General features: G+C 38.0%; 1 protein-coding gene across 1 annotated transcript in view; it reads right to left on the reverse strand.

Annotated features, from left to right (window-relative positions):
- Positions 1-26452, reverse strand: part of DGKI (diacylglycerol kinase iota) — a 341172-nt gene that overhangs the window by 280286 nt on the left and 34434 nt on the right. The window contains exon 2 of the mRNA XM_072777355.1: positions 2170-2278. Within this exon, the coding sequence (XP_072633456.1) occupies positions 2170-2278 (109 nt within the window). The remainder of the gene's footprint in view (positions 1-2169; positions 2279-26452) is intronic.

Below are 26452 nucleotides of genomic sequence, written 5' to 3' on the forward strand. Positions count from 1 at the left end.
CATTGTTAAACATCTCCAAAGTGTTTCCTGCCATGCCATCGTTTCACCGGGGCGCCATGACAGGGCGCCCACAATCAAAGGAGAGGGAGGAAGAAAGAGCTTAGCTCTTACTTGCTCTTCTCCTGCTATGTAGTGCAGCCTCCCACCACTAGCCCAAAATACCATTTTGATGAGATATTAGAGTGCATACATCTCTACAGGAATCAGAAAATAATACCTTCTTGCTAAGCTTCAGCTCAAGCAGGACACTTCTTTTTAAAAGTATTTTCTGATAACTATTTCCACCATCAAATAGAGATGGAACATCCTTCCTGGCACTCCATGACTCTGGGCTTCTCTATTCTAGGTGTCACCACCCTATATTCTTGCTACTGATTTTTGTATGCTGACTGTTTCCTGAGCTTCTCAGAGGCAGAAATCCCATCTTCCTCATTTTAGAATCCCAAGGAACCAACACAGGCTCTAGCACAAAGCAGGGACTCAAATATGTGATGAATTACTGAATTCATCAACTATATTATTTCTGATTAAATAAATATGCAGGCTGCACAGTTGACAAAGAACTTTCACCCTTACTGCCATATTTGATCCTAATAACACTCAAGAAGTCCCCTTTAGGGAGGGGCTACAATTGTCCCCATCTATAGATGAGGACACTCAGACAAAGAAATCAAGTAACTTGACTAACATAACCCAGGAAGCAAAAGGATTTAATGACTTTTTCTATGTCAGTGATTTAAACTATCCTTCATTAGAATCCTACCTCTCAAATAGGGTCCTACTACTTGGGGGTCAGAGGGTTATTTAGGCATCATAAACACTAAATTCACTGGTTTGGGTCCCTGATTCCCAACATTCGCACTATTGGATCAAGGATGATGCTCTTTGATCTTATTTATCTGCTTATTTACCCATGTAACTCTTTTTTTTTTTTTCCCATGTAACTCTTTTTAATTATATAAACACTGGTATAAATATACTCCATTATGGTTTAAGAGTTTATTAAGTCACTGTCCCAGAATATAGGGAAACTCCAGGAAACGAGCATTCATCCTAAGCACCAATCCAGCACATGCAGGTGCTATCGAAGCATTCTCACGACCCTATCACGGAAGAAGCTGCATCTCAGTTAAGTCCAGTCTTCTTCTAGGTAGGCAGCGTACATTGGCATGAGTCCAGAATGTAAAATAAGAATGTCAGTAAGCGTGTGCTTGGGAAAGAGGAAGAATTGTTTTAATATAAAAGGACATTAAGTCATGACAGATGGGCTAAAAATATATATTTTAATTAAAAAACCTCTTTTCCTTTCCCCCACCCTGCCCTGCAATGCTCTTTAATATGGGATAACATGAATTATCCCCACTGTTCAACGCAACTACAAATGCTAAACAAGAATCACCATCAAGATCAAACTGGCAAAATTTTTAGGGCAGTCCTCCTCTACCTTCATGCTGTTCCCTACATTCATTCCTTCAAGGAAGGGACAAAGCCTTTCAGTCCACAGTTATAGATGTCTTTGACCAAGAACGTGATTCACTGAAGACCCTCAATAAATGTATTCTAATTAATTTAAGAACTTCAGAATGCAATCTTCAGCTCAAGTTAATAGCTTTTGTGTATGTGTTTTGGTTAAAATTGTTACTATACTCAAACCACTGATACCAGACCCATCTACCTTTGTGTTAAGGGCAGAAGTATATCAGACAGGAGGGCATGAAGTACCTAAAATGTAAAATGAAATCATCTAGTATCAGGGAAAACAAAAACAAGAAAACAAGCACCTAAAAGGAAAAGAAGGCAGTTTGAGCTGAGGAAATTAAGCTTAGATGCCATGATGTTGCTAAGAGTAAGCTCTATTCATCATCAAGTTGGCAAGAACCAATAAAGTATGTGCACAGAGATACTTTTTATCTCACAGCTGCAAACCCAGGCAGTAGTGCCTCAAATAATTCATGAAGTTTTTATTTTAGTCTGAAACACATCTGATTTCATACAAAGGAGCTATGTTGCTGGAGGTTTGCAAATGGAGCTATGGCTTAGGTATTTGAGGATTGGTCAGTGAGCAATATTGAAAATTATTAAGCCTTGCTTCATAGCCATAGGGAGCCCGAAAACGAGAGAGACACACATGCAATTGAATTATGTTGAAATGAAAAAGCCAACACCTACACTCCAGTCCAGAGTCGCTCTGGGCTCCTTTGCTGGACCATTTGCCACAGGAAGGCTGAGGGGATGTGCAGGAGCCAGATGCTGCAGGCCTGCCCGGGAGATTGCTTTCCTGCAGCCAGAAGAAAAAAACACAAAGAAAAACCAACATCAGAAAGTAATACACAGTTAAAAACTTCCCCTGGGGTAAAAACAATACCTGAGTTAGTCTTCCACATGCGAAAACCTTTGCAAATGTATTGGAATATAGGTCTCTAAAGTGCATGGTGAAGATAGAGGCTGGCAAGTCTCAAAAGACAGCAGGGAGCCTGAGGGGATCACTTGGGGGGCAGTATTGCTTCAGAACCAGAAATTAAAATGTAAGTCCCTATTTAGGGTAGAGGGCAGAATGCAGGTCTCTCTGTCTACAAAAAAAAAAAAAAAAGAGAGAGAGAGAGAGAGAGATCTAGGGCTTGGGTGGTCACAATACTTGGACAAGTTTAAAGCTGTCAGAGACAAAAGTTAAGAAGAAAAGTAGGCTCCTGGGGTCTTCTGTTGAAATTCTATTTCCCAACAAATTGCTCTCCAAGCTGGTCACAGGGCCAAGTTCAGTCTTGCTCCTCTCAAGAACATCCTCCCTCATCCTTGCAGAGGACTTCTGCAGATAGCTTGAAGTTCCAAGTGGGAAAAGACTGATTTGTATCTGTCAGGAAAAGGCACCTGCTAAAAGACCACTACCTTACAAAGGCCCACGGAGAGATAAAACCAAAGCATGTTGCTTAGGTTGCATTTGTTAAAAAGAACATAACAGAATGCAGGTCGGAAAGGACAGAATGAATCAGGAGAGGTTGAGAAAGTCAGCCCTGACCTTGGTCTGCAAAGATAAGAAATAAGAGGAGTTGCTTTAGCAAGCAAATCTAACAACTACAGGAAAAAGGGAAGGGAAAGGAGAGGAGAGCCTGGTGGACAAGTTGAGAACAGCAAGATAGAGGAAGAAAGCAGGGAGATCCTGTGGTATCACCATTAATAACATAAGTACAATTTCTGAACAACTCCTTGAAAAATGCCAGACAAGGGTCTCAAGCTTAAATATAAGTACCGATTCATGAATTAACTAAGTGGCTCCCTGGAAAGGAGGGGGGTTTTCCCTCCATAGCGGTGCCCACTTGTGCTTTGAGAATGACCTGAACTAGACTCAGGTGGGTCTGTGACCCTGCAGCTGAGTCCTGGACAGATTTGAGGGCGAAGCCCAGGAATCTGCATGTATACACGCTTCCTCCTGTGAGCTAAAGTTTTCAAACTGCTCAGTGGGATTGTGGAGAGACTTTAATCTAAAGAGGATATGAAATGGAGAATCTTCCAAATATACCCTCAGGAAAGCAAAATTTAAGAACTTAGAGACTGATTTCAGGTTAATGCCTGCTTTACAGAAGACTGGAAACCTATCCTTCAACCAATGAACATCCACCAAGATTGTCTCCCCATCCTCAAGTCACTGAACTTGCTGCTTGGACTCAGGCTAGACTCCCTGCTCTTCACACCCCTGGCCATAAAAACAGCCCACCCCAAACTGCTACATGGACTTGCCTGCAGCTTGCTACAGTTTTCATTTCCTGAATTGCAACTCCCATGCTATTCTCAAATAAACTCAATTTCTGATAATTTGAGCTTGCCTTGTTTTACCTCTTTATTTAGGTTGACAATAGCAAGTACATTTGGGCAAGTGGGGGAGCACTAACTTACCCAGGACCCTTGAAAGAAAGCATCAGTAACTTCATTATGCACTTTACACCCACTAGCTCTCAGCATCCTATCTCATAGGATGTGAACGTTGCAGTAAGAATCTGCCATCCTGGACCCTGGACTTGCAGACACTTGGGTTCCCCAGGGAGGCCCAGATCCTCAGACTCCTTCACCCATCTCACTATAAAAAAGGAACAAGGCTGCAGACAGGTAGATGGGGAAAGGGGAGGCAGTGATGGCCAGATGTACGGTGAATCCCATCATGACTGAGACACTGCAAGGAACTTGCCCAGGAAAGGAGGAGGAATAAGAATAAAACATAAAAGCTCTGTTAGAATCTAGGGGCAGATGATCTCTCTTCTCTGTTCACTGATCTCTGCAAACTCCACCCAGAAATGGAATTTGTAATTGACCAAGATAAACAGTAGCCTCAAAACCCAAAGAAAGGCTCGGTAAAATCCAGAAAAGAATCCAAGATTGTGCAGCCACTGATCAATGGCCAAGTATGTTTAAGAGCTCAGCAAGTGCCCAGCCCGTTCCCCCCATCCCTCATTCAGGAAGTCTTAGAAATAGCGTAAAGGTCTTTAGTATTTGGAAGTGATCACATCAAGCCTGCCAATAGCCTACTTTCAGAAGCTCCCACTGGGTAGCACACAATGTACTTGCTTTATGTAATCCCCCAAAGAGTCATTACAAGTATGTAGACCTTTAATGAAGACATTCCGATGACACAATCTTCTCTTTCCTCATTTTCATCAAGGCAAATAATTAACAACATCCATTCTGGCCCCTTTACTGACACCAACTCTTTTGCGTTCCCAGAGCCAATTACAAAGTTGGCAGCCAGGTGGGGGGTGAGGAGTGGGAGTTGGGAGATTCCCCCAACATCAAGCAATTCTCAGGTATCAGCAGGGTGTCCCAGAATTCAACTCAATTCTGACACTACCTACCCAGAGCTGGCATCAGATTCTGTAGGTTGAGGGTTCAGCCCTATAATACTACTTCCCACCCCCCTACTTCTGACGCCAGTCATAACCCCCAGGCTGTCACCTGTGCTCCTGGCCACCCAGCTACAGATTGTAGGTTCCAATGACCTCCTCCTTAGGTTTGATTCATTTGTAAAAGTGGCTCAAAGAACTGACAGAAACACTTATTTACATTTACCCATTGAATAGAGGATACGATATAGGATATGAATCAACAGTCAGATGAAGGGATACAGGGGTGAAGTACAGGAAGGAGTGTGGAGCTTCCATGCCCTATCCAGGGGCCTCACTCCCCCAGTACCTCCAATGCTCACCAACCTGAAAGCTCTCTGAACCCCATCCCTTTGGGTTTTTATGGAGGCTTCATTATATAGGCATGGTTGATTGAACCATTGGCCATTGGCAATTGATTCAACCTTCAGCCTCTCCCTCTCCTCCCTGGTGGGAAAGGGGGGTAGAACTGAAACTTCCGACCCTCCCATCACAAGATTGGTCCTCCTGGCAAACAGCCCCCACCCTTGAGTGGGGTACAAAGCCACCTTCGTTAACATAATGAAAAACACCTCTTTTGCCCTTATCACAAGTTTCAGGAACTGTGAGCAGATATCTGTGGATGAAGAACAAATACATATGAGAAATCTATATTTGGTCATTCAGTGGACCAAATGTATGTTTCTTATAAATCACAATATCACAGCCCTCCACCCCAAAGTATATCCCGTTCCACTGAGCAATAAGAAAAGAACACTGGAAGATTTTCACACGGTGCTCCTTCAGGGCCCAGCATTTTTCTCCACCTGAGTTCAAGGAACTTCTGTCATATTTTTCTTTAGGACTTTTCTCTGGCTTTGAAAGAGGCTATATGTGATTCTAACTCACGGCTTTCATCACAAGAAAATCAGATCTCTGTGGAGTCAGAATCTACAGGTTCCATCTTTCATTCCTTAAAACACAAACTAAATTTAAGTACTCTAACAAAAAAAAAAAAAGTGCCAAAGCACAAGGCCTTGGAAGAACTGAAGAATCCCTAAATCTTGAATAAGTGAGGAAAATACAAGCCCTTCATGTCTTCATGCACAGCCGCAGAGAGCTGTGATGAGAATAAAAAAGAAGGGAGGGAATACAATTCTGCTAGCACAGTGGAAACCACAGGATAAATGAGCTTAACTCACTAGAAGTTGTTGACTCTGACCACCAAAGCCTGTGTTCCTAATTAAAACAGCCAGAAGGGATGGGACACACTGCCCAAATAATCAAATTAGGGTGAAGGGCTGCATGTGTCTCTATAAGAGCCACATGGCAAAAAAAAAAAAAAGCAAAAAAAAAAAAAAAACCAAAACAAAACACATGGCAATAAAAGGAAAGACATACATACCTTCAACCCTGAGTAAGCCCTGCAATGAAAGTACGGTCAAATGGCACTCTTGCCCGGCCCGTGAATAGAAACAATAAGTAAGGGCTTTTGCTGCTTATTTATCCCTCATTGTGGATGCAAATTTAAGGTTGGTTTTCTGTAACATTAATAGAGGAAAATTGTATATGTACGACACACATAAACACTTATTTGGAGGAAAATAAGTAGGAATCATCAAAGTGGTGCCGGTGTATAACTGCAAATGGGCCTCGCAAGAGGATATTACCTAGGAAGGAGGACAGGAAAAATACCTGCAGGTACTATAGGGAAGTAGGAGGTAACTTCTGATTACAGCCTTTTCTATCTTTCTAAACAACCATGTGAGAAAATCCTTTTCTTGAATAGCTCATATATGTATACACCTTTTGTTCCAAAATAAGAAAGCAATTTCACTATTTCTCAGACCTCAAATAAAATTAGTATAAGTTATTTTTCTATGTGGGTTCATCTTGGTTGTAGGAGATGACATTTAAGAGTGGTAGGATTTGGGGTGTGTTGAGGTGGCAGGGGTTTTATGTTTCAATATGCTCCAGTAAAAAAAAAAAAAAAATGGGGTTTTTGACTCTGGCCCAGAGTCTTCCCAAACCCACAGTCAGTGAGACAGTGAGACGGCAGTGATTCTTCCTATTAATCTTATAACAACACTTTGCTGGGATGACTATAATGGCAAAAGAATCTTTGAAAAGGAGAACTGTGATATTAACTGTGAAATAGATAACGAAAAGAAAATATTTTATAATGCGGTTTCAGGCACACAAAGTCATGGTTAATGTCAATTACCTGCCATGAAAGACCTCAAACATATTTAAAGTATAAAAGCCATAGTACATTTTAAATAGCATTCTATTATTTCCTTTACTTCATCCAATAAGACTACAAACTCCTAAAGGACAGGGCTCAATTCATCTACTAATCTTATTACATTCTAGCCCTGGGGTAGACACAGCAAATATTCAATAAATGCCTTCTGAGTTAATGAATGAACTTGACCAAAGAGCTAAGCAAAACAGCTTGCTGATTAGATCAAGGTTTGAGAAATCTGATTAGGAAGATTTGAGTTATATCCCAGGCTGCGCATTTCGGTGATATACTTTCCAGAAAGGGCCAGAAATCCTTCAAAACAGCTCTTTAAAGAAAAAGGCAAAAGAGGTACAATTCAGGGTTAAGAAGCCTAAGAGACATCAAAACGGCTTTGTGATCCACGTAAAATAAAATCCTATTGCTATAACATTTGCAAAGGGCATGGGATAGTGTTAACATTTTTATAATGTATTTGTTGAAAGAAATGTGCAGCATATACTCTTTGCAAAGAATTTTTTAAAATTTATGGGAAAACATGTAAGTGGTTGTTTAGCCAGGATACCCTCTAATTATCCATTTTTGCAATTTTCTCTGAATTCGCTCTGGTTCCACTCTGATTCCAAGTTTATATGGCTCCTATATTCAATCCATCCCCATCTTGCCAACTCCCTTTCTGGGTGATTCTATGAATAGAATAGAATGAGGACCCCGCCTGCTAAGCAGAGAAACATCAGAACTGAGAGATTCCCGTAACCAGGACGTCTCCTAAGAGAAGCAACTGACACATCAGGGATTGGTGAACTCATCTCCTTGTTTTAGAAAAAGAAGCAGCTGTCTAGAAAGGTACTCCATACCTTGGTTTAATTCCCCAAGTGCCTCAAGAGGGATCTCAATCATTGTGTATGTGTTAGTGTGCTTTTCCCCATATGCTATTTTGGTACTAACTTTGTTTATATTCAAAGCAGCCCACGATGCTCCTTGGTTGATCTAGAGGAGCTGCCAGCAATGTTAAGGTTAGTCCACATGATTAAAAAAAAATTGTCCAAAGCTCCATACAAACTCCAAATATTCCATTAAAGACTTATTTAGGGGAACAAATCCTGTGTAATTATTTGAGCCTAAATCCTAATCCATATTACATATGAACTCAAAGTAGTTTTGACAATTTTAATGTGAATGGAAATTTTCAAGAATGTAAATATTAAAACAAAGGTTGTTTTTAGTTTCCTAAGGGTTGTAAGTCATTCAAAAAAATTGCTTCTGATAGTTTGGGCGCCTGGGTGGGTCAGTCGTTAAGCATCTGCCTTCACTTTGGGTCGTGATCTCAGGGTCCTGCGATCCAGTCTCACATCAGGCTCACTGCTCAATGTGGAGACTGATGTAGCTTGACATCAGTCTATTTAAAAGCTTTCCAGGTATTTCTAATGAGCATCCCAGGCTGAGAACCACGGTTCTACATTGATGTACAAGCATGTGACTACTTCATTACATCTGCAAATGTGACTAAGCCCTGGCATTTACACATTGAAATATATTCATTCATTCAACAATGTATTTACTGGATGTCTATTTTATACCAAGCACCGTTCTAGATGTGTAAGATGCATGAATGAATAAAACAGACATAAATTGCTGCCTTTGTGAAGCCTATATTCTAGCAGGAAACACATTTTGCGAGGCACAGATCATTTTACATACCATATAGGTCCCTCACAACCATGAGGGAGGTACTTTTATTATACCCTATTTTATAATTTAAAAAAATGATAGTACATAATGGTTAAGCTATGTGTCCAAAATCACAGAGATAGGAAGAGGTACAAGTGGGATTTGAATCCAGGCATCAAAATCCAGATTGTACATACTTAACCATGATACAATGGTTATTTTTATGAAATTTTGACAGCACACACATACGTGGCAAAAGAGACATACAAAGCAGCTAGAGTCTTACTATGCCAAATTTCCAATTGCCTCAATTATAAATGTCCCATCTCCACAATAATAACATAAGCTTCTCCTAGAAATAGGCCAATCTGAAAGGCACTCAAGTGTACAGATTAAGAGCACACTTAACCTTACCAATCGCTAGCTATATAGTCAAGGTGCTTGATCTCTCTTAGTCTTGGTGTCCTTCTATGTAAAATAAGAACAATATTACCTAGCTCAGAGATAATTTTAAAAAGAAGTGTGTGCAGGATGATTGGCACATAGTAAGCACAAAAAAAATAATCACTACTATTATTCTTTTTTACATGTATTGGCAGCCCCGTTGCATCTAGTCAAAGCAAAGTATATGGTAAATCTCTGCATAAATATGTGGGTTTTTTTAAAGATTTTATTTATTTATGCATGAGAGACACACAGAGAGAGGCAGAGACAAGGCAGATGGAGAAGCATACTCCCTGCAGGGAGCCTGGTGCAAGACTCCATCTTAGGACCCCAGATCACGACCTGAGCCAAAGGCAGATGCTCAACCACCAAGCCACCCAGGTGTTTTTTATTTGATTCTTCTCAAATATTTCAAGTTCCCTGGACACTTCCATTCATTGAGTAAACGTTTAACAAGCTTCCATTACGTGTCACACTGTTCAAAGGGGTTACTCAAACAGAAAGTTCTTCTTCTAGTCGTGGCAAATAATTCCATGGTTGCCAAAGGAATCATTCTTCCCCACCACCTGCCTACCCGCCCAATGAAAATTCAAAAGCACACTCTCCCCTCAGACAAATTTACCGACATATTTTTTAAAATACCAGCCAAATTCCATTAAAATTACTTATTTATTTAAAATCATGTAAATGAAAACTATACCAAAAAAAGGCATTTTGTTGTTGTTGTGGAATCTGTAAAGCACTCGGGCTGCTAAATGCCCCTGAGAACTTGTGAACTCATCTGTTAAACAGGATTTATTTCCCAAACCTACTTCATCATAACTACATTCCTAAAGCAATGCCAGCATGAACTTGTTGTGAGATGTGGCAATAAATCTCATTTTAAAACAAGGAGGGAGATTTCTCAATTGGGATTCATCAGGAGTTAATGACATTCTTAAGGTACCTGTTGAGGAGAAAAAGTAAACCTTGGAAATGAGAAAAATAATCATACTGTTACGGGTCGCACTGTGACCTCATTTGGATTTAGGGTCTTTACAGAGGTAATCAAGTTAAAATGAGGCCATTGGGGCAGGTCCTAATCCGGTATAACTGATGTCTTTATAAAAAGAGGAAATTTGGACACAGACACACACAGGGAGAATGTGAAGATGAAGGCGGAGATCAGGGGGTTGTGTCTACAAGCCAAGGAAGGCCAAAGGTTGCCAGCAAACCAGCAGCTGCTAGAGGAGAGGACCCAAAGAGACTCTTCTTCACAGACCTCAAAAGGAAGCAACCCTGCTTTGATCTCAGATTGGTAGTCTCCAAAACTGTGAGATAATTTCTATTGTTTGAGACATTTAATGCATGGGACTTCATTACAGCAACCCTGGCAAATACACATACTTTAAACCCAAAGTTTGCATATAGTATGATAGGGTTTGGCTAACTTCAGAATGTTGACTTCTCTTTCCAATTGCCCCATGGAACTTTGGGTACCTTCCTGTCAAATGTGACCCTTTCAGAAACTAATGTTTAAACAGAAACACACACATACACACACACACACAAACACAACAACAACAAAACAAACAAAAAAAAAAACAGAAACACATTCCTATGAAAAGCTACTATTAAAAAGCAATATTCTCATACAAATAGGTAGTGAGCATTTGATAAAGTTTTATTTAACTCATTAAGGAGGTAGCCAGCAGCAAAACCCAATGCAAAATCAAAGTGTGTATAAGAAATTGAGACATGAATAATCAGAAAAGAAATGTTGAAACAGATTGTTAAATAAAACAAATGAGCCAAAAGGAAAGAGAGAAAGAGGCAAACCAAGAAATAGACTCTTAACTATAGAGAATAAATTGATGGTTACCATGGGGGATGGGGGAGTGGGGAGGAGGATGGGTAAAACAGATGATGGGGACTAAGGAGTGCACTTGTGATGAATACCAGGTGATGTATGGAAGTGTTGTATATATTGTACACTTAAAACTAATATTACTGTATTAACTAATATTGTTGTATGTATAAATTTAAATAAAAACTTTTAAAATATAAAATAAAATAAAAAGATTGCTAAATCAGATGTAAAATGTATTATCTCTCTACAGATTGATAACTTAATTACCATGGCATTAACTTTTCATGTGGTCTATAAAATCATAACTCATCAGTTTTTCATAGGTTAACCTCTTATATCTTATGGGGATATAAACTGTTAGCACATCCATTGGTTTGGGATTATTTTCTTTTTAATATTTTATTTATTTATTCCTGAGAGACACATAGAAAGAGGCAGAGACACAGGCAGAGGAAGAAGCAGGCTCCATGCAGGGAGCCTGACGTGGGACTCGATCCCAGGACTCCAGGATCATGCCCTAGGCCGAAGGCAGGTGCTAAACCGCTGAGCCACCAGGGATCTCAGTTAGGGATTATTATTTTTTTTAATAATAAATTTATTTTTTATTGGTGTTCAATTTGCCAACATACAGAATAACACCCAGTGCTCATCCCGTCAAGTGCCCCCCTCAGTGCCCATCACCCATTCACCCCCACCCCCCGCCCTCCTCCCCTTCCACCACCCCTAGTTCGTTTCCGAGTTAGGAGTCTTTATGTTCTGTCTCCCTTTCTGATATTTCCTACCCATTTCTTCTCCCTTCCCTTCTATTCCCTTTCACTATTATTTATATTCCCCAAATGAATGAAAACATATAATGTTTGTCTTTCTCTGATTGACTCATTTCACTCAGCATAATACCCCCCAGTTCCATCCACGTTGAAGCAAATGGTGGGTATTTGTCATTTCTAATGGCTGAGGAATATTCCATTGTATACATAAACCACATCTTCTTTATCCATTCATCTTTCAATGGACACCGAGGCTCCTTCCACAGTTTGGCTATTGTGGACATTGCTGCTAGAAACATCGGGGTGCAGGTGTCCCGGCGTTTTCGTTGCATCTTTATCTTTGGAGTAAATCCCCAACAGTGCAATTGCTGGGTCGTAGGGCAGGTCTATTTTTAACTCTTTGAGGAACCTCCACACAGTTTTCCAGAGTGGCTGCACCGGTTCACATTCTCAGTTAGGGATTATTAATCAAAGACACAGAGACAGTGAAATTACAGTGCCCAAAGTATCAGGTAAGAGTCAATTACTCGGTAACAAGGTTCTACTTCTACTGGAGCAGGCTAATTAGAATATGTTCTAGTCAAATAAATTAAATAAATAACAAACTTAAATAATTTTTAAAAGCCAGATAACCATTTTCCATTGTCAAAATTTAAGATAATTTTATTTTTACTACTCACAGTTCAAATTATTATATAGAATTCCTTGTGTAGCTCTATTTATATCTGAAATATTATAGAAAATCTCCTAAAAAAATCTCTCACTCTCCAAATGATAATAACAATTTATTCCCTACCTCCTTCAATTACCATAACTTTAGCTATTTTCTCTTAGGTTGGAAACAGATTCTGAGATCGAAGTGTTGAGGTTTACTGGAGTTTGTGCGGAGGGTTTGTGAGGGAAGCAGAATTGGCAAATTGAGAATCTGAACTGTGATATAATTTCCACAGAAGCTGTAGCTGATCAAAAGGTAAGTTTCTAGAGCTGGAACATCCCTTCAGAGCTGTTCTAATTTCAGGCAGGGATGAGACTTTGCAATTCCACATCCACCAGTCTTTGGGTATGGGCAGCCCCTTGGGAGAGTGTAACCATGGGCTAAAGCTTTTCTTACACAGGGGCAATGCCTGAGAAGGGGTGCAGCTGTAGACCATCGGCAGCCAAGGCTCCTGGAAGCTGGAGAGAGGAACATTTTGGTCCTGAGAAGGCATGTGGGCAGCAAAACAAGCATCCACTACACACTCTTAATAGTCATGACAAACTTAGGAAATGGGTAATTTTATCATGCCCATTTTGCTAATGGAAAAACTGACATTAGACAGTTTGAATAACTTAAATAAGCCATACAGCTAATAAGTAATAAGGCCACGACTAGAGCCAAGATGTCTGGCTCCAAAAGCTCCATTGCTCTGCATTCCCTCTGAAAGGGAGAGAGAGAAGAAAAGATCTGGATGTGCAATGGACTGAAAGGCACCAGTGAAAATGCCCTGGTGTCAGGGTGGCTGAGGACATTTTAAAAATATCGTCTAACGTTCAATTGGAAGTTGATGAATACTGTGATGGAAATGCTTTCTTTGTCTCCTCCTCCATATTTTCCACCTGCACCTAAATCTTCAGGGAAGTCTACTCCTTGTCTTAGAGGCAGTGGAGTTTTATGAATGTGGAAATTGAAACAGCTGAATTTTACATCTAGGTCAATGAATACAGAATAGATGTTGCCTACTGGAATAGAAAGATAATCCAAAATTGAACAAATTTAGAAAAATCATGAGCCTGAGAACAGAAATAACATAAGCCCTCTGGGAATTCACAGAAATTTTAGGGGAAAGGATTTGGATTTCCATGGGGTTCCTCCCAGTAAAACTATCAACAGGAAAAGTTTAACATCTGAGCCTCCCTCTTTATTTCTATGCTAGTACACCACTCTCTACTCCTCTCAATTTCCCTCACTCTGCACCTACACTGCCTCAACCACAATCTTGCTCAACTGGTGGTATCACTGAACAGATCACCCAACACAATTTTGCCAACTGAAGGCAGTTTAGGATATGTCCCCCATAAGAGTATCTGCATTCTCAAAAGGGACTCATAAAAAGGTAAAACCTTGCATGACCCAAAGAATGGAGTCAAATGACATTCAAAGCAGTTAAAATAATTTTCCTAAGGCCCAATCCAGAATATTGTAAATACCACTGAGGAATGGGATGGGGGTCTGGGTTAGAAGTAGAGACCTACTTATCTACTTTGAGGTCAGCCCTAGGCATGATGGCGAGGTTTACAGAGAGAACCAAGAGTATACCATATGTTGAGAAGACACTGCCAACTTGCGTCAGTGAAGGAAGGGTCCTGGCAAAAAAATGGAATTCAGCTCAGATTATTCCAATAAAGAGGCTTTAATAAAGCAACTAGTTAAAGGTAGATAAAGGAATAAACCACTACCTAATCTCAAGACCTATAATAAACCTAAGGAAACCAGAACAAGTGATATTGGAGAAAAGGGATATTAAGGCACCATAAAACCAGATAACAGGTTTATGGTTGTTTTTGTGCAGTAAACAAGAATTAGTATAAAACTAATCCAAGTCTTAGACTTCTCTTCAGCAGACAAAAGAAGTCCAGGCATATCAATCTGTTCTCATATTTCTTATTTTTCAAATCTTTTAATCATATTTGCAACTCTACTAAATTCTCTCTGAGATCCACTTGGCTCTCAGCTGTATCTCTCAGTGCTAGATAGACAGCAAAGTGACTTATTTGAGGTCAAATAGCTAGTTGGTGGCAGAGCCAGGAATAGAAATCAGGTCTGTTCATCCAGCCCAGTTTGTCTATATTATCATTGTGTGACCTCTGTCCATCCCATCCAGTCTGGCCTGCAAGTAAGTGTACATGTTCTTTTCATTTCCCTGTCTCCCTAGCAACTAACTCATAACTACCCAGATCTTCATGCTTTGAACATGTCTTTCAGGCCTACTTGTAAAAGAGAAAAAAGAAAGAAAGAAAGAAAGAAAGAAAGAAAGAAAGAAAGAAAGAAAGAAAGAAAGAAAGAAAGAAAGAAAGAAAGAAAGAAAGAAAGAGAAAGAAAGAAAAAGAAAAAAGAAGAAAGAAAGAAAGAAAGAAAGAAAGAAAGAAAGAAAGAAAGAAAGAAAGAAAGAAAGAAAGAAAGAAAGATGGAGGGAGGGAGGGAGGGAGGAAGGGAGAAGGAGAGAGACAGAGAAAGGAAAGAAGGAAGAAAGAAAAGAAATGATAAAAACCTTCAACAAGCCAGAGAGAGGGAAGAAAATGTCCTCAATATGATAAAGAGTACGTATGAAAAATCTACACAGAACACAATACATGATGGCTAAAGACCAAACACTTTCCCCCTAAGATTGAAACAAAGGATGTCTGCTCATATCACTGCAGTTCAGCATTATAATGCAAGTCCTAACCACTTAGTAAGAGAGAGAGAGGAAAAAAAAGTAAAGAAGAGAAAAAAGCATATGGACTGGGAATAAAAAAGTGAAACTCTCTTCATTTTTAGATTTTATAACCATGTAAAACTGCTAATAATCTACAAAAATCTACCAGGATTAATGTGTGACTTTACAATCATAGTATATGGAACCTATATAGAAAATTCTACTGTATTCCTATATATAAGCAACTACAAATTGAAAAATAAAATGTTCAAAATACCACTAACAATGGCATTCAAGAATGTGAACTATTAAGGGATAAATTTAATAAGATATATATAAGACCTCACACTAAAAGCTAGAAAACATTGCTGAGAAAAATTAAAGAGTCGTAAATGAATCAAAGTATTCTATTTGTGCATTTAAAGACAATACTGGGGGTCACCAGGTGGCTCAGGGGTTTGGCGCCTGCCTTCGGCCCAGGGCGTGATCTGGAGACTCGGGATCGAGTCCCACATCAGGCTCCCTGCATGGAGCCTGCTTCTCCCTCTGCCTGTGTCTCTGCCTCTCTCTCTCTCTCTCTCTCTCCCTCTCTGTCTCTGTCTCTCAGAATAAATGAATAAAATCTTTAAAAATAAATAAAGACAATACCGTTAAGAAGTCAAATTTTCCCAAAATGATACATAGATTCAACACAATCCCTATCAAAATCTTTCATGAGTAAATAAATAAAATCTTTAAAAAAAGAGCATAGGATATTGGAGGAAGAATTAACAGAATGATAGAAAAAAAGTGTTTCCAGAAACAGACTCATACATGTACATTTTCAAAAGAGACACTGAAGCAAATCACTGGAGAAAAGAATATCCTTTTAACAAATGATGCTGGAAAAACTGGTTATTCATGCTGGGGAAAAATTTTTCTTGACCCTTACCTCAAACTATAAACAAATAATGCTTCAGGGGGGATCACAGATATAAACCTAAAAGCTAAAACTATAAAGTTTCTGGAAGAAAACATAAGAAATTACCTTCATCCATTGGAGTAGGTAATGATTTTTTTTAAGCTAGGATGCAGAAAGTTCTAAGCATGAGAGAAGAAATTGATGAATTAAATTTAATCAAAAACAAAAAATCTACTTATCAAAAGACATACCAAAAGATACTAACACTCATTCTGCCATTCTCATTCCTGTGCCAAAAATTCTGAAAAGTTGTTCCTTTATAAAAGTGGTAAGAACACTAGCAAAAATTGTCAAAATATATATTTTTTTCAGAACCCTGGAAATTACCATTCGAATGGAAGAGGCGGGCAGCAGCTCTGGTCTTGGCTAGCCATAGGGCAGGCTGAGCTCATTGTCTTGGACTCCCAGTAGCCTCAATGCGTTCCACTGACCACAGGCTTATCCCCACAAAGCTCCCTCCACACTGGCCATCCTGACCAAGACCATGTCATATCTTCCCACTGATCTTGAGATGTTAGTAGCATCATGCAGCCTTCTTCTGACACAAAAGTTTTCGTTGTTCTATTTGCCTCCAACTCACTCAAAGTTGTGATGATACTAACAAGACTAGATTCTCCTCTTCTCCAAATAAAAATTTCTAGCATTTGGCCTTAAAGCATAGGTGGCACCAATATTTCAAAACCTGAAGCAACTAAGAACTTGAGAGAACTCTAGCTTGTGCTTCATTTGTGCCTGGCAGTACTTCATTCACCAAGACATCTCTTCATCACTTCTTCTCTTCTACTGGATAGCCAGGTGGTCAAGTCCACGAGTTAAGCATATGCACTAATGGAAGTGGAAATGTCTATAGTACCTTCTTGCAGACACCCTTAACTTGTATGATTATTCTCTTGAGCCCTCTGCCTTTGCCCTTAGGGATAGCTACAGAATGTGGGAAGCAAACAAATTTTCCTCACTAACACTGTATTCCAGATAGAGTGACATCTTCTCTTCCATCTGCCCTTTATATTACACTTGATTTACAAGAGTGGATTTGAAGGCTTGGTGGAATAATTTTCTGATCTCAGTTTTCCCAATTGGTGTCTGACCTTAACCACTGACAATTCTCTAAACTTAGAATGTGGGATACTTACAATGTTTATGGTCTTCTGCTTTGGGACTTGGCTGTAATTCCAAGATAATAGGAGAAACTCTACTCAATAGAGATTTTTAAGAAATGAGGAGGCAGTGTATGTAGCAAAAATAAAATGAGTTTCAGAATCCCATTTTCAGGCATCTAATATTTTTATTCAGTGCCTGCTATATTTCAGGCTCTAAACTAATTACTGGTTGTACAGAAGTAAATAAAACTCATATCACCCCTCTTCTCATTGGACCTATGATCCTGATGAAGAAAACAGAGATAAATAAGTTGACACATGATGTGTGGCTAATAGATGTAACTACTATGAAGGGTACAACAGGAAGAAGGTGGCAGAGAATGGGAATGAACAGGGATTAGGATAGGGGTACCTGGGTGGCTCAGTGGTTGAGTGTCTGCATTTGGCTCAGGTGTGGTCCTGAGGACCTGGGATCAAGTCCCACATCAGGCTCCTCACAGGGAACCTGCTTCTCCCTCTGCCTATGTTTCTGCCTCTCTATGTGTCAGTCATGAATAAATAGATAACATCTTAAAAACAACAACAACAACAACAACAACCAGTTATTAGGATGGGCTACCCAGAGCAGGTAACAGAGATAGGATTTAATTTTTTTTTATTTATTTATGATAGTCACAGAGAGAGAGAGAGAGAGAGGCAGAGACATAGGCAGAGGGAGAAGCGGGCTCCATGCACCAGGAGCCCGACGTGGGATTCGATCCCGGGTCTCCAGGATCTCACCCTGGGCCAAAGGCAGGCGCTAAACTGCTGTGCCACCCAGGGATCCCCCAGAGATAGGATTTAAAGGCTTCCTGGATGGGAAGCCTCACTCTCTTAGTTAATAAATACATGAAAAAAAATAAAAAAATAAAAAATAAAATAAATAAATACATGATCTCTCTATTACTTAATGTCTCTTAAACTCAATTTCCTCATCTGTAAAACAGGAATAATAATTTATACCACATGGGCTTGTTGTGAAGATTTAATTAAGTAAGAATAATAAAGGTACCTTTCTCCTATTACTTTTCTAGAACACCGCAAAGGTTTTTAAAAGGCTATGTCACCATTACAGAGAGGATTAGGGTTGGAAAGGGGAGAGTGAACTGGACAATGATGATGATGAAATCAACAACAACAACAACAACCAGATTCGACACTTACTAACTTTGTAACTCTGAGCAAGCCATGTTGCAACTGCTCTGAGCTTGCTTTTCCTCAACAGTAAAAGAGAGTAGAAAGTACCTTATAGAACATAAAACTATAACTACCTTATAAAATAAAAATATTTATCTGTAAAGCTCCAGGGGTCTACTAAAAAAAAAATCTGTCTTGAATTTTGGCACTATGTGATGGAAAAAAATAAAGATCTCCCCTTGGATATTTGACTATAAGCTGGCCTTTATATGAGTTTGTTCCTGGGTTGTCCAAAAGACTTTAACTACCACACTCAGTAGGTGAGTCTGGCTAGAGGCTCGACCTCACAACCCTGAGATCATGACCTGAACCAAAATCAAGAGATGGACACTTAACTGACTGAGCCACCCAGGCAAACCAAAAGTAGCTATGGTTTAAGAAATTTCCCTGAATGCTTAAGAAGCAAATATGAATCCTCCCTAGAGCAACCAATTTGCAAACCAGGTCTCAGAGAATAGAATAAAAGAGGTGCCAAGACATGCAAAATCTTCATAAAAAATCCACAGGAAAACAAAAAGGACTCAATGAGTACAAGCCAGCAAAAGCAGCGGACTCTAGAAAACTCTCTAGAATACTAAAGCTGTAGTAAGTAGAATATGAAATAATCATGTTGGATGGCTTTAAAGGAATAAAAGATGGGGTTAAAATGAAAGAACAAAGGACTATTAAAACTATTGTTTAAGGAATAAAAATAAATTTTCATAAGGAAAACTATAAAAGGAAATAATAAATGAGTAGATGGCACACAGAAATAGTAGAAAAGAAAATTAGTGAATTCCAATGCAGATCTAAAGAAATGACCTGAATGCATAATAAATAGAAAATATGAAAGGAAGGGAAAGTTAGGAAACATAAAAAAATATTGAGAAAATACCTCTAACACATGTCTGTTAGAGTTTCAGAAAGAAAGGAGGAAGAACTGAGAAGGGACAATAGTTAAAGACGTATCAGGAAGCCATTAAAGGCACCCAAATAAAAGGAGAGCTGTTCATGTGGTGGAAGACGTCAGTTCTCCTCTCAATGATCTTTGAATTCAAAAAATTCCAGTCAAAATTTCTATAGGCTTTTGGGTGAACTGGACAGGTTGATTCTATGATATACATGGAAGAGCAAAGAACAAAAGTAGCCGAGACTCCTGGAGAGCCAAAAGTTGGAAGTAGGGCTAGCTCATGAACAGATATTAAGTCTTGCTACAAAGAGCTAACAATTAATATACTGTGGTATTGAGGCAGTAATAGACAAACTGACCGATAGGGGAGAGAAGACAGTAATAAATGGTCCCAGAAAAAAGATTATCCTTATAGAAAAAAATGAAATTGACATTACCTCAAAGGATACATAAAAATTGATCCCAGGGAGAATAAGATGGAAAAGTGAAATTAAAACCTATGTAACTTTTAGAAGATAATACAAGAAAGTGTCTTTTTTAAAAAAAAAAGTGGGGGCGGGGAGACAGCCCAGGTGGCTCAGTGGTTTAGTGCCACCCTCAGCCCAGCGTGTGATCCTGGAGACCCAGGATCGAGTCCCACGTCAGGCTCCCCGCATGGAACCTACTTCTCTCCCTGCCTGTCTCTCTGTTTCTCATGGATAAATAAATAAAATATTAAAAAGAATAATAAAAGTGGAAAGAAGCATTTAAGAAATAAACACACACAAAAATGCAGATATCCTAAAAGAAAGAATTTATAAATCCATTAAATTAATTAATTGTTTATCACTATGAAGAAAGTAAAAAGGACAAGGCACAAAATAAAAAAGTTATTTTCCACAAATGCAACTGACAATTAATAGAAACCAATAGGAAAAAAGAAAAAGAATCCTCCTCCTCCCAAAAATGTACCAAAGATTTTAACAGATACTTTATAGAAGGGGAAATCCAAATTGAAAAAAAAAAAAGTGAAAACATCAAATTCATTAGTAATGAGAGAAATGGAAATCTGCCCTCTTCCTCCATCTTCACCCCATTCTTCTACTACTTCAAAACCAACAGACAAAAACAAAAACAAACAAAAAAAAAAAACAGACTGGTAAAAATTTAAAAGTCTGACAAATTAACTCATGGAATGAATTAATGTACTGTTGGAGTGCAGCATGGCATAATCACTCTAGGAAGCAAACTGGTGTTACGGAGGAATGCTAAAACTGCAAATAAGAATTACCAGTTATGCTCCAAGTTCTAGATCATAGATCTCTCTGGCACACATGGAGAAGATGGTGTCAAAAACATCATATCAGCATTGTTTATCATATAAAAATATGAAAGCATCCCAAATGAAAGCAGAATGAAAGCAGAATGGACAAATACATTATTTTCGTACAATAGAATAATACTCTATAGCAATGAAAATGAATGAACTCCAGCTCCACAGAACAAACGGATGAAACTCCAGAGCAGTGGTGATTGAAAAATGCCAATTCCAGAATACCACAGTTGTATTTCATTTACAGAACATTTAAAAATGCAAACAGAGCTATATAGTATGCTTTATTTTGTTTTTTGCCTGTATGCACGAAACGTATTTGTATGTGTATTTAGTTCTATACAATTTATCACATGTATAGGTCTATGCACTTAGCAACAGTCAAGATAAAGAACTTTTCAATTACCATGAAGATCCCTCATGAAGATCCCTCAAAGATCCCTTTTATAAAACACATTCACCTCCCTTCATCCCACTCCAATCCCTAATCCCTGGCAACCACTAATCTATTCTCCATTTCTAAAATTTCATTGTTTCAAGAATATTATAAAAATGGAGCCATACAGTATAAATCTTTTGGTATTGGCTTTATTCACTTAATGGAATTAATCCAAGATCATCCAAGCTACTGAGTGTATCAACAATTTGTTCCTTTTTATTGTTTCATAGTATTCCATGGTACAGATACATGACAGTTTGTTTAACTATTCACCCTTTGATGAACATCTAGGTAATTTCTGGTTTGGGGCTATTAGAAATAAAGCAGCTATTAATATTTCTGCACAGATTTTTGTGTAAACATAAATTTGTTTCCCTGGGATAAATGCTCAAGAATGAGATTTCTAATTTATATGGTAATTGCATTTTACTTTTATAGAAAACTGGCAAACTGGTTTTAGAATGGCTGACACCTTATACATTACCACCAGCAATGTATGAGAAATCCAGTTTCTTGCCATCCTTGCTAGAATTTTGTGGAATTCCTATTATTTTATTTTATTTTATTTTATTTTTTATTTATTTATGATAGTCACACAGAGAGAGAGAGAGAGGGGCAGAGACATAGGCAGAGGGAGAAGCAGGCTCCATGCACCGGGAGCCTGACGTGGGACCTGATCCCGGGTCTCCAGGATCACGCCCTGGGCCAAAGGCAGGCGCCAAACCGCTGTGCCACCCAGGGATCCCTATTTTTTTATTTTAACTGCTCTAATAAGTGTATAGTGATACTGATATTGTGGTTTTAACTTACATTTTCCTAGTGTCTAACAATATTGAACATCATTCCATTTCCTTATTTTCCTTATTTCCTTACTTCTATGTCCTGTTCAGTGAAATATCAGTTCACATCCTTTCTGTTTTCCAGTTGGATTGTTTTCTTTTTTAAAAATGTTTACTTAAATTCAATTTAATTAACATATTGTATATTATTAGTTTCAGAGATGAAATTTAGTGATTCATCAGTTGCATAAAACACCCAGTGCTCATGTCATCAGGTGTCCTCCTTAATGCCCATCACCCAGTTACCTCATCCCCCATCCCCTCCCCCCAGCAACCCTCAATTTGTTCCCTATAGTTAAGAGTCTCTTATGGTTTATCTCCCTCTCTGTTTTCATCTTATTTTATTTTTCCTTCCCTTTCCCTATGTTCATCTGTTTTGTTTCTTAAATTCCACATATGGGTGAAATGATATATTTGTCTTTCTCTCATTTATTTTGCTAAGCATAATACCCTCTATTTCCATCCATGTCATTGCTTTTTGACGGCTGAGTAATAATCCATTTTGTGTGTGTGTGTGTGTGTGTACCATATCTTCTTTATCCATTCATCTGTCAATCGATTGTTTGCTTTCTTACTGTTGAGCTTTGAAAGTTCTTTATATATTCAGGATACAAACTCTTTATTATTGATTTATTGGTGTATTGTAACATCAAAAACACTGTCTTGATTACTATAGCTTCAGAATTCCTGATATCAAATAATGTTAGTCCTCCAACTTCGTTAGTTTTTTGCTGAGTTTTGATTAGTGTGGGTATTTTGCAAGAAATTCAAGAATCTGCTTGTTAACTTACAGACACACACACACACACACACACACACTAGCCTACTAGGATTTTGATTGGGATTGTACTGAATCTATGTTAAATCTGTATTTTTGAAGTATGATATCTTAACAATACTAAGTCTTCTGACCCAATAATATATTCCATTTATTTAGGTCTTCTTTAACTTATCATAGCAGTATTTTGTAGTCAATATGTAGGTTTTAACATTTTTTTGGTCAGATTTATTTTAAGTACTTTATATTTTTCATGCTACTGTAAATGTTGATCTTTTAAACATCAATTTGTAATTATTCATTGCTGGCACACAGAAATACAATTGAGTTTTATATATTGCTTTGTAGACTGCAACTTTTATCAATTCACTTATTAGTTCTAGTAGCTTGTTTGGAGATTCCACCAAATTTTCCATATAGACACTTACATCATCTGTGAATAATAATTTTTCTTTCTTTCTTTCTTTCTTTCTTTCTTTCTTTCTTTCTTTCTTTCTTTCTTTCTAATCTGAGTGTCTTTTATTTCTATTTCTTGCCTAACTGCAAGAAATTCTTGAGAGGTCACATAACATAGAGGTTTAAGAGAACAAAATTTACAGCCAGACTGCCTGAGTTGGAATTCTGGTTACCATACTTACTAACTATATGACTGGACTATTTAACCTCTATATACATCAGCTTCTCATCTGTAAAATGGGGATACTAGTCTACCTATCTCTGAGGATTGTTACAGGGTTAAAATGAGATTAGGGCACTTATAAGTGTCTGCCACACAGAAAACACTGTATTAAGGTTTTATGCTGCCATCATTATTTAAGTTATGTTTATATAACTTAAATATATATCATGTATATGGTTAAAAAAAACAATGAAAAACAAGGGAACAAGTAAATATTTCAGGCCAATTAGAGGAGGCAAAGAAATGGAGTAATGAAGTAGATATATCTACACAGACTTCAGAGGTTATGGTAGTACCCTTCAGTATTAAAATGGATAATGAATACTCAAGTATTTGTCGGTTATTATTCCTTAGAATTTACATTTAATTTTATTTTTTTTATAATTTACATTTTATAAATAGGTTGTATTTTATATACTCTCTCCTCAATAAAAAAATATTTTTAAGCCTTGTAAAATTAGAAGCAGAAAAGGGACAGGTGATTCTTTACACAGTCAAGCTACTACTGTCCACTTAAAGTTGCCACCCCAGAAAACACACACAAAATTTCTCTCAATAGCAAATGGTATTTTCCAGATATACTGATACCTTGTTAAAAATTTTAGAGATTCCTCTTTTTTAGAAATGCCTTCTGAACCTGCAGCTGTTCTTTTGTACATTCTGAATGGTGACAGTCCTTATCCTCTGAGGATAGATTTTATTTTAGTCAAACAGCAACAAGCTATTTGAAATCAAGTTTGATGGATGAGATGGGTGATTTAGCTCTATAATAGATAAGTAAGATGACAATGTGTTTCATAAAACAGTTTCTCAAAGTAATTTCAAAGAATAATAGACTTTCAGGGCAAGCAAAGTAACCTAATACAACTTTCCTCACAACTCAGGAACTAGTTCTGCCAAGAATCCTGACAAATGGCCAGACAGCTTCAGCTTGGAATTTCCAAGTAACACAAATTACAACAGAACATCCTAGATCACCAGGGGGAATAAGCATTGATACTTACCAATTAATCTAATTGCCACCTTTTCTAAATTTATAACCTTGCGTTATATTTTATGGGTTGCTATTGGTCCATTCTTCCAGTTTATAGATATCTAAATCTTATTTCCATCATCACGGTATTAGCTCTAGTTCCCAGAGCAGAATAAGTACGAGGTGATAAGTTGATAAGCATGCCTGTATGATTCACCTAAGTCATTAATGAAAGTAGCAACCAGGACATGACCAAGTGTAGAACTTCTATTCAAATAGAAACCTGCTTCCAGTTTGGAATTAATTGATAATATTCATGGGGATAGTTTCCATCTTGACCATAAGGAAATCATGATGCATTGCTAAAGTCTAGATATAATTTATCTATGGAATTTCCCAAATCTATCACTATAGTAATCTTATCCAATAAATGAAATGAGGCTAACCACATATATTTTTTTAGGAAACTCATTCTAGCTCGTTGTGATTTTCCTTTCTAAGTTTACATAAAACATCTGTATAAGATTCTTAGGGGAATTTTGCACAGGTTGCCATTAATCTTATTAAGTTATAAATTCACCTGCCCAATTTTGACAATGAGAATATTTTCCTATCACCAACATTCCAGAAACTACCATTTTCAATATATCTCAGACATTATTGGTAGGTCCTATGATCAAATTTCCAAGATCTCCCACAATCTGTGATGTAATTTATTTGAATGTGGGAAGCTTCCCTCTTCAAAAAAGTAGATTATTTCAAAATATGTTCTTTCTGATCTTGGGTTTTTCATATCAATATTTATTTCTCTCTTCCAGTTTTAAGATAATTCTCCTTAATGAAAATATCTGAAGCGACAATGGGCAAAAACATGAGTCCAATATAGATCTAAAATACTAATATTGTATTCCTAAGAATTTAGGATTCTTTCAAGGGTACTAGTGTTAAAAATATCTAACACATACTTGCTTTTAAATATATATATTTTAATCTGTATGGTTTGTGCCTTGGGACAGTCCATATTGATTGTCATAAGGTAATTTTCATCTTAAAAAAGTCAGAGTCTATCATTGTTTCTTAATTTTTCCTTCATTTCCTTGCACTGACATTTAGACATTTGCCCTAGAGAGAATACAACAACATACTTAACATAAAAATGGTGACAAGAAAGTGGAAAGAAAAGGCAAGAAAAGCAGGGATGTGAAGAGAGGAAGGTGGCATTGATTACTCAAATTCCACGTTAGAGTTTAGTTCATCTTTGGACATACAAAATGGGAAGTGATCAGCATCCCATTACTACCACACAGGTTGATCCTGGGTAACATCCTTCCATATTACCATCCATTTCCATTCATCCTTTTATAGACCAAAAGTTTGTGTCTCTTTCCAAATTCATACATTGAAGTTCTACCTCCCAGTGATACTTGAAGATGAGGTCTTTGGGAGTTTTGGGTGAGGTCCAATAATGAGATTAGTGTTCCTATAAAAAGAGGAGGAGACCAGAGTCTTCTCTCCCTCCCCAGCCCTCATCCATATGAGGACACGGTAACATAAGAGAAGGCCATCTGCAAGCCAGGAAGAGTACCCTTATCAAGAATGAATCAAGGAGCAGCTTGACCTTGGACTTCCCAACCTCTAGAACAATGAGAAATAAATTCCTGTTGGCTAAGCCACCCAGTCTCTGGTAATTTTTTATGCAGCATGAGCAAACCAAGACATGCCCTAACCATAGCAATAAGATATCTTATTGAAATGAAATGCTATCTATGAAATTACTCCTCTGCTTAAAGACAAGTAACTCTTCTTTTAAAGAGTTCTTGTGGGAATGTTATTTCCAACATTAAGTCCACATCCTCAATACAGACTTTGAGTTTCTCTGCCCACTGCATCCCTGCAATCATTCATGCAGGGATCTACCTTGATAATCCACATACTTAGTCCTTCCATCAGCTAAAGCAAATCACTCATTTCCATACCTTCACAAATACTAATTCGGCCACCTGGAATGGCCTTACCCTTACCTTCTTGCTAATC

This window comes from Canis lupus, chromosome 15 (assembly GCF_048164855.1).
Source record: "Canis lupus baileyi chromosome 15, mCanLup2.hap1, whole genome shotgun sequence".
Taxonomy (NCBI): domain Eukaryota; kingdom Metazoa; phylum Chordata; class Mammalia; order Carnivora; family Canidae; genus Canis; species Canis lupus.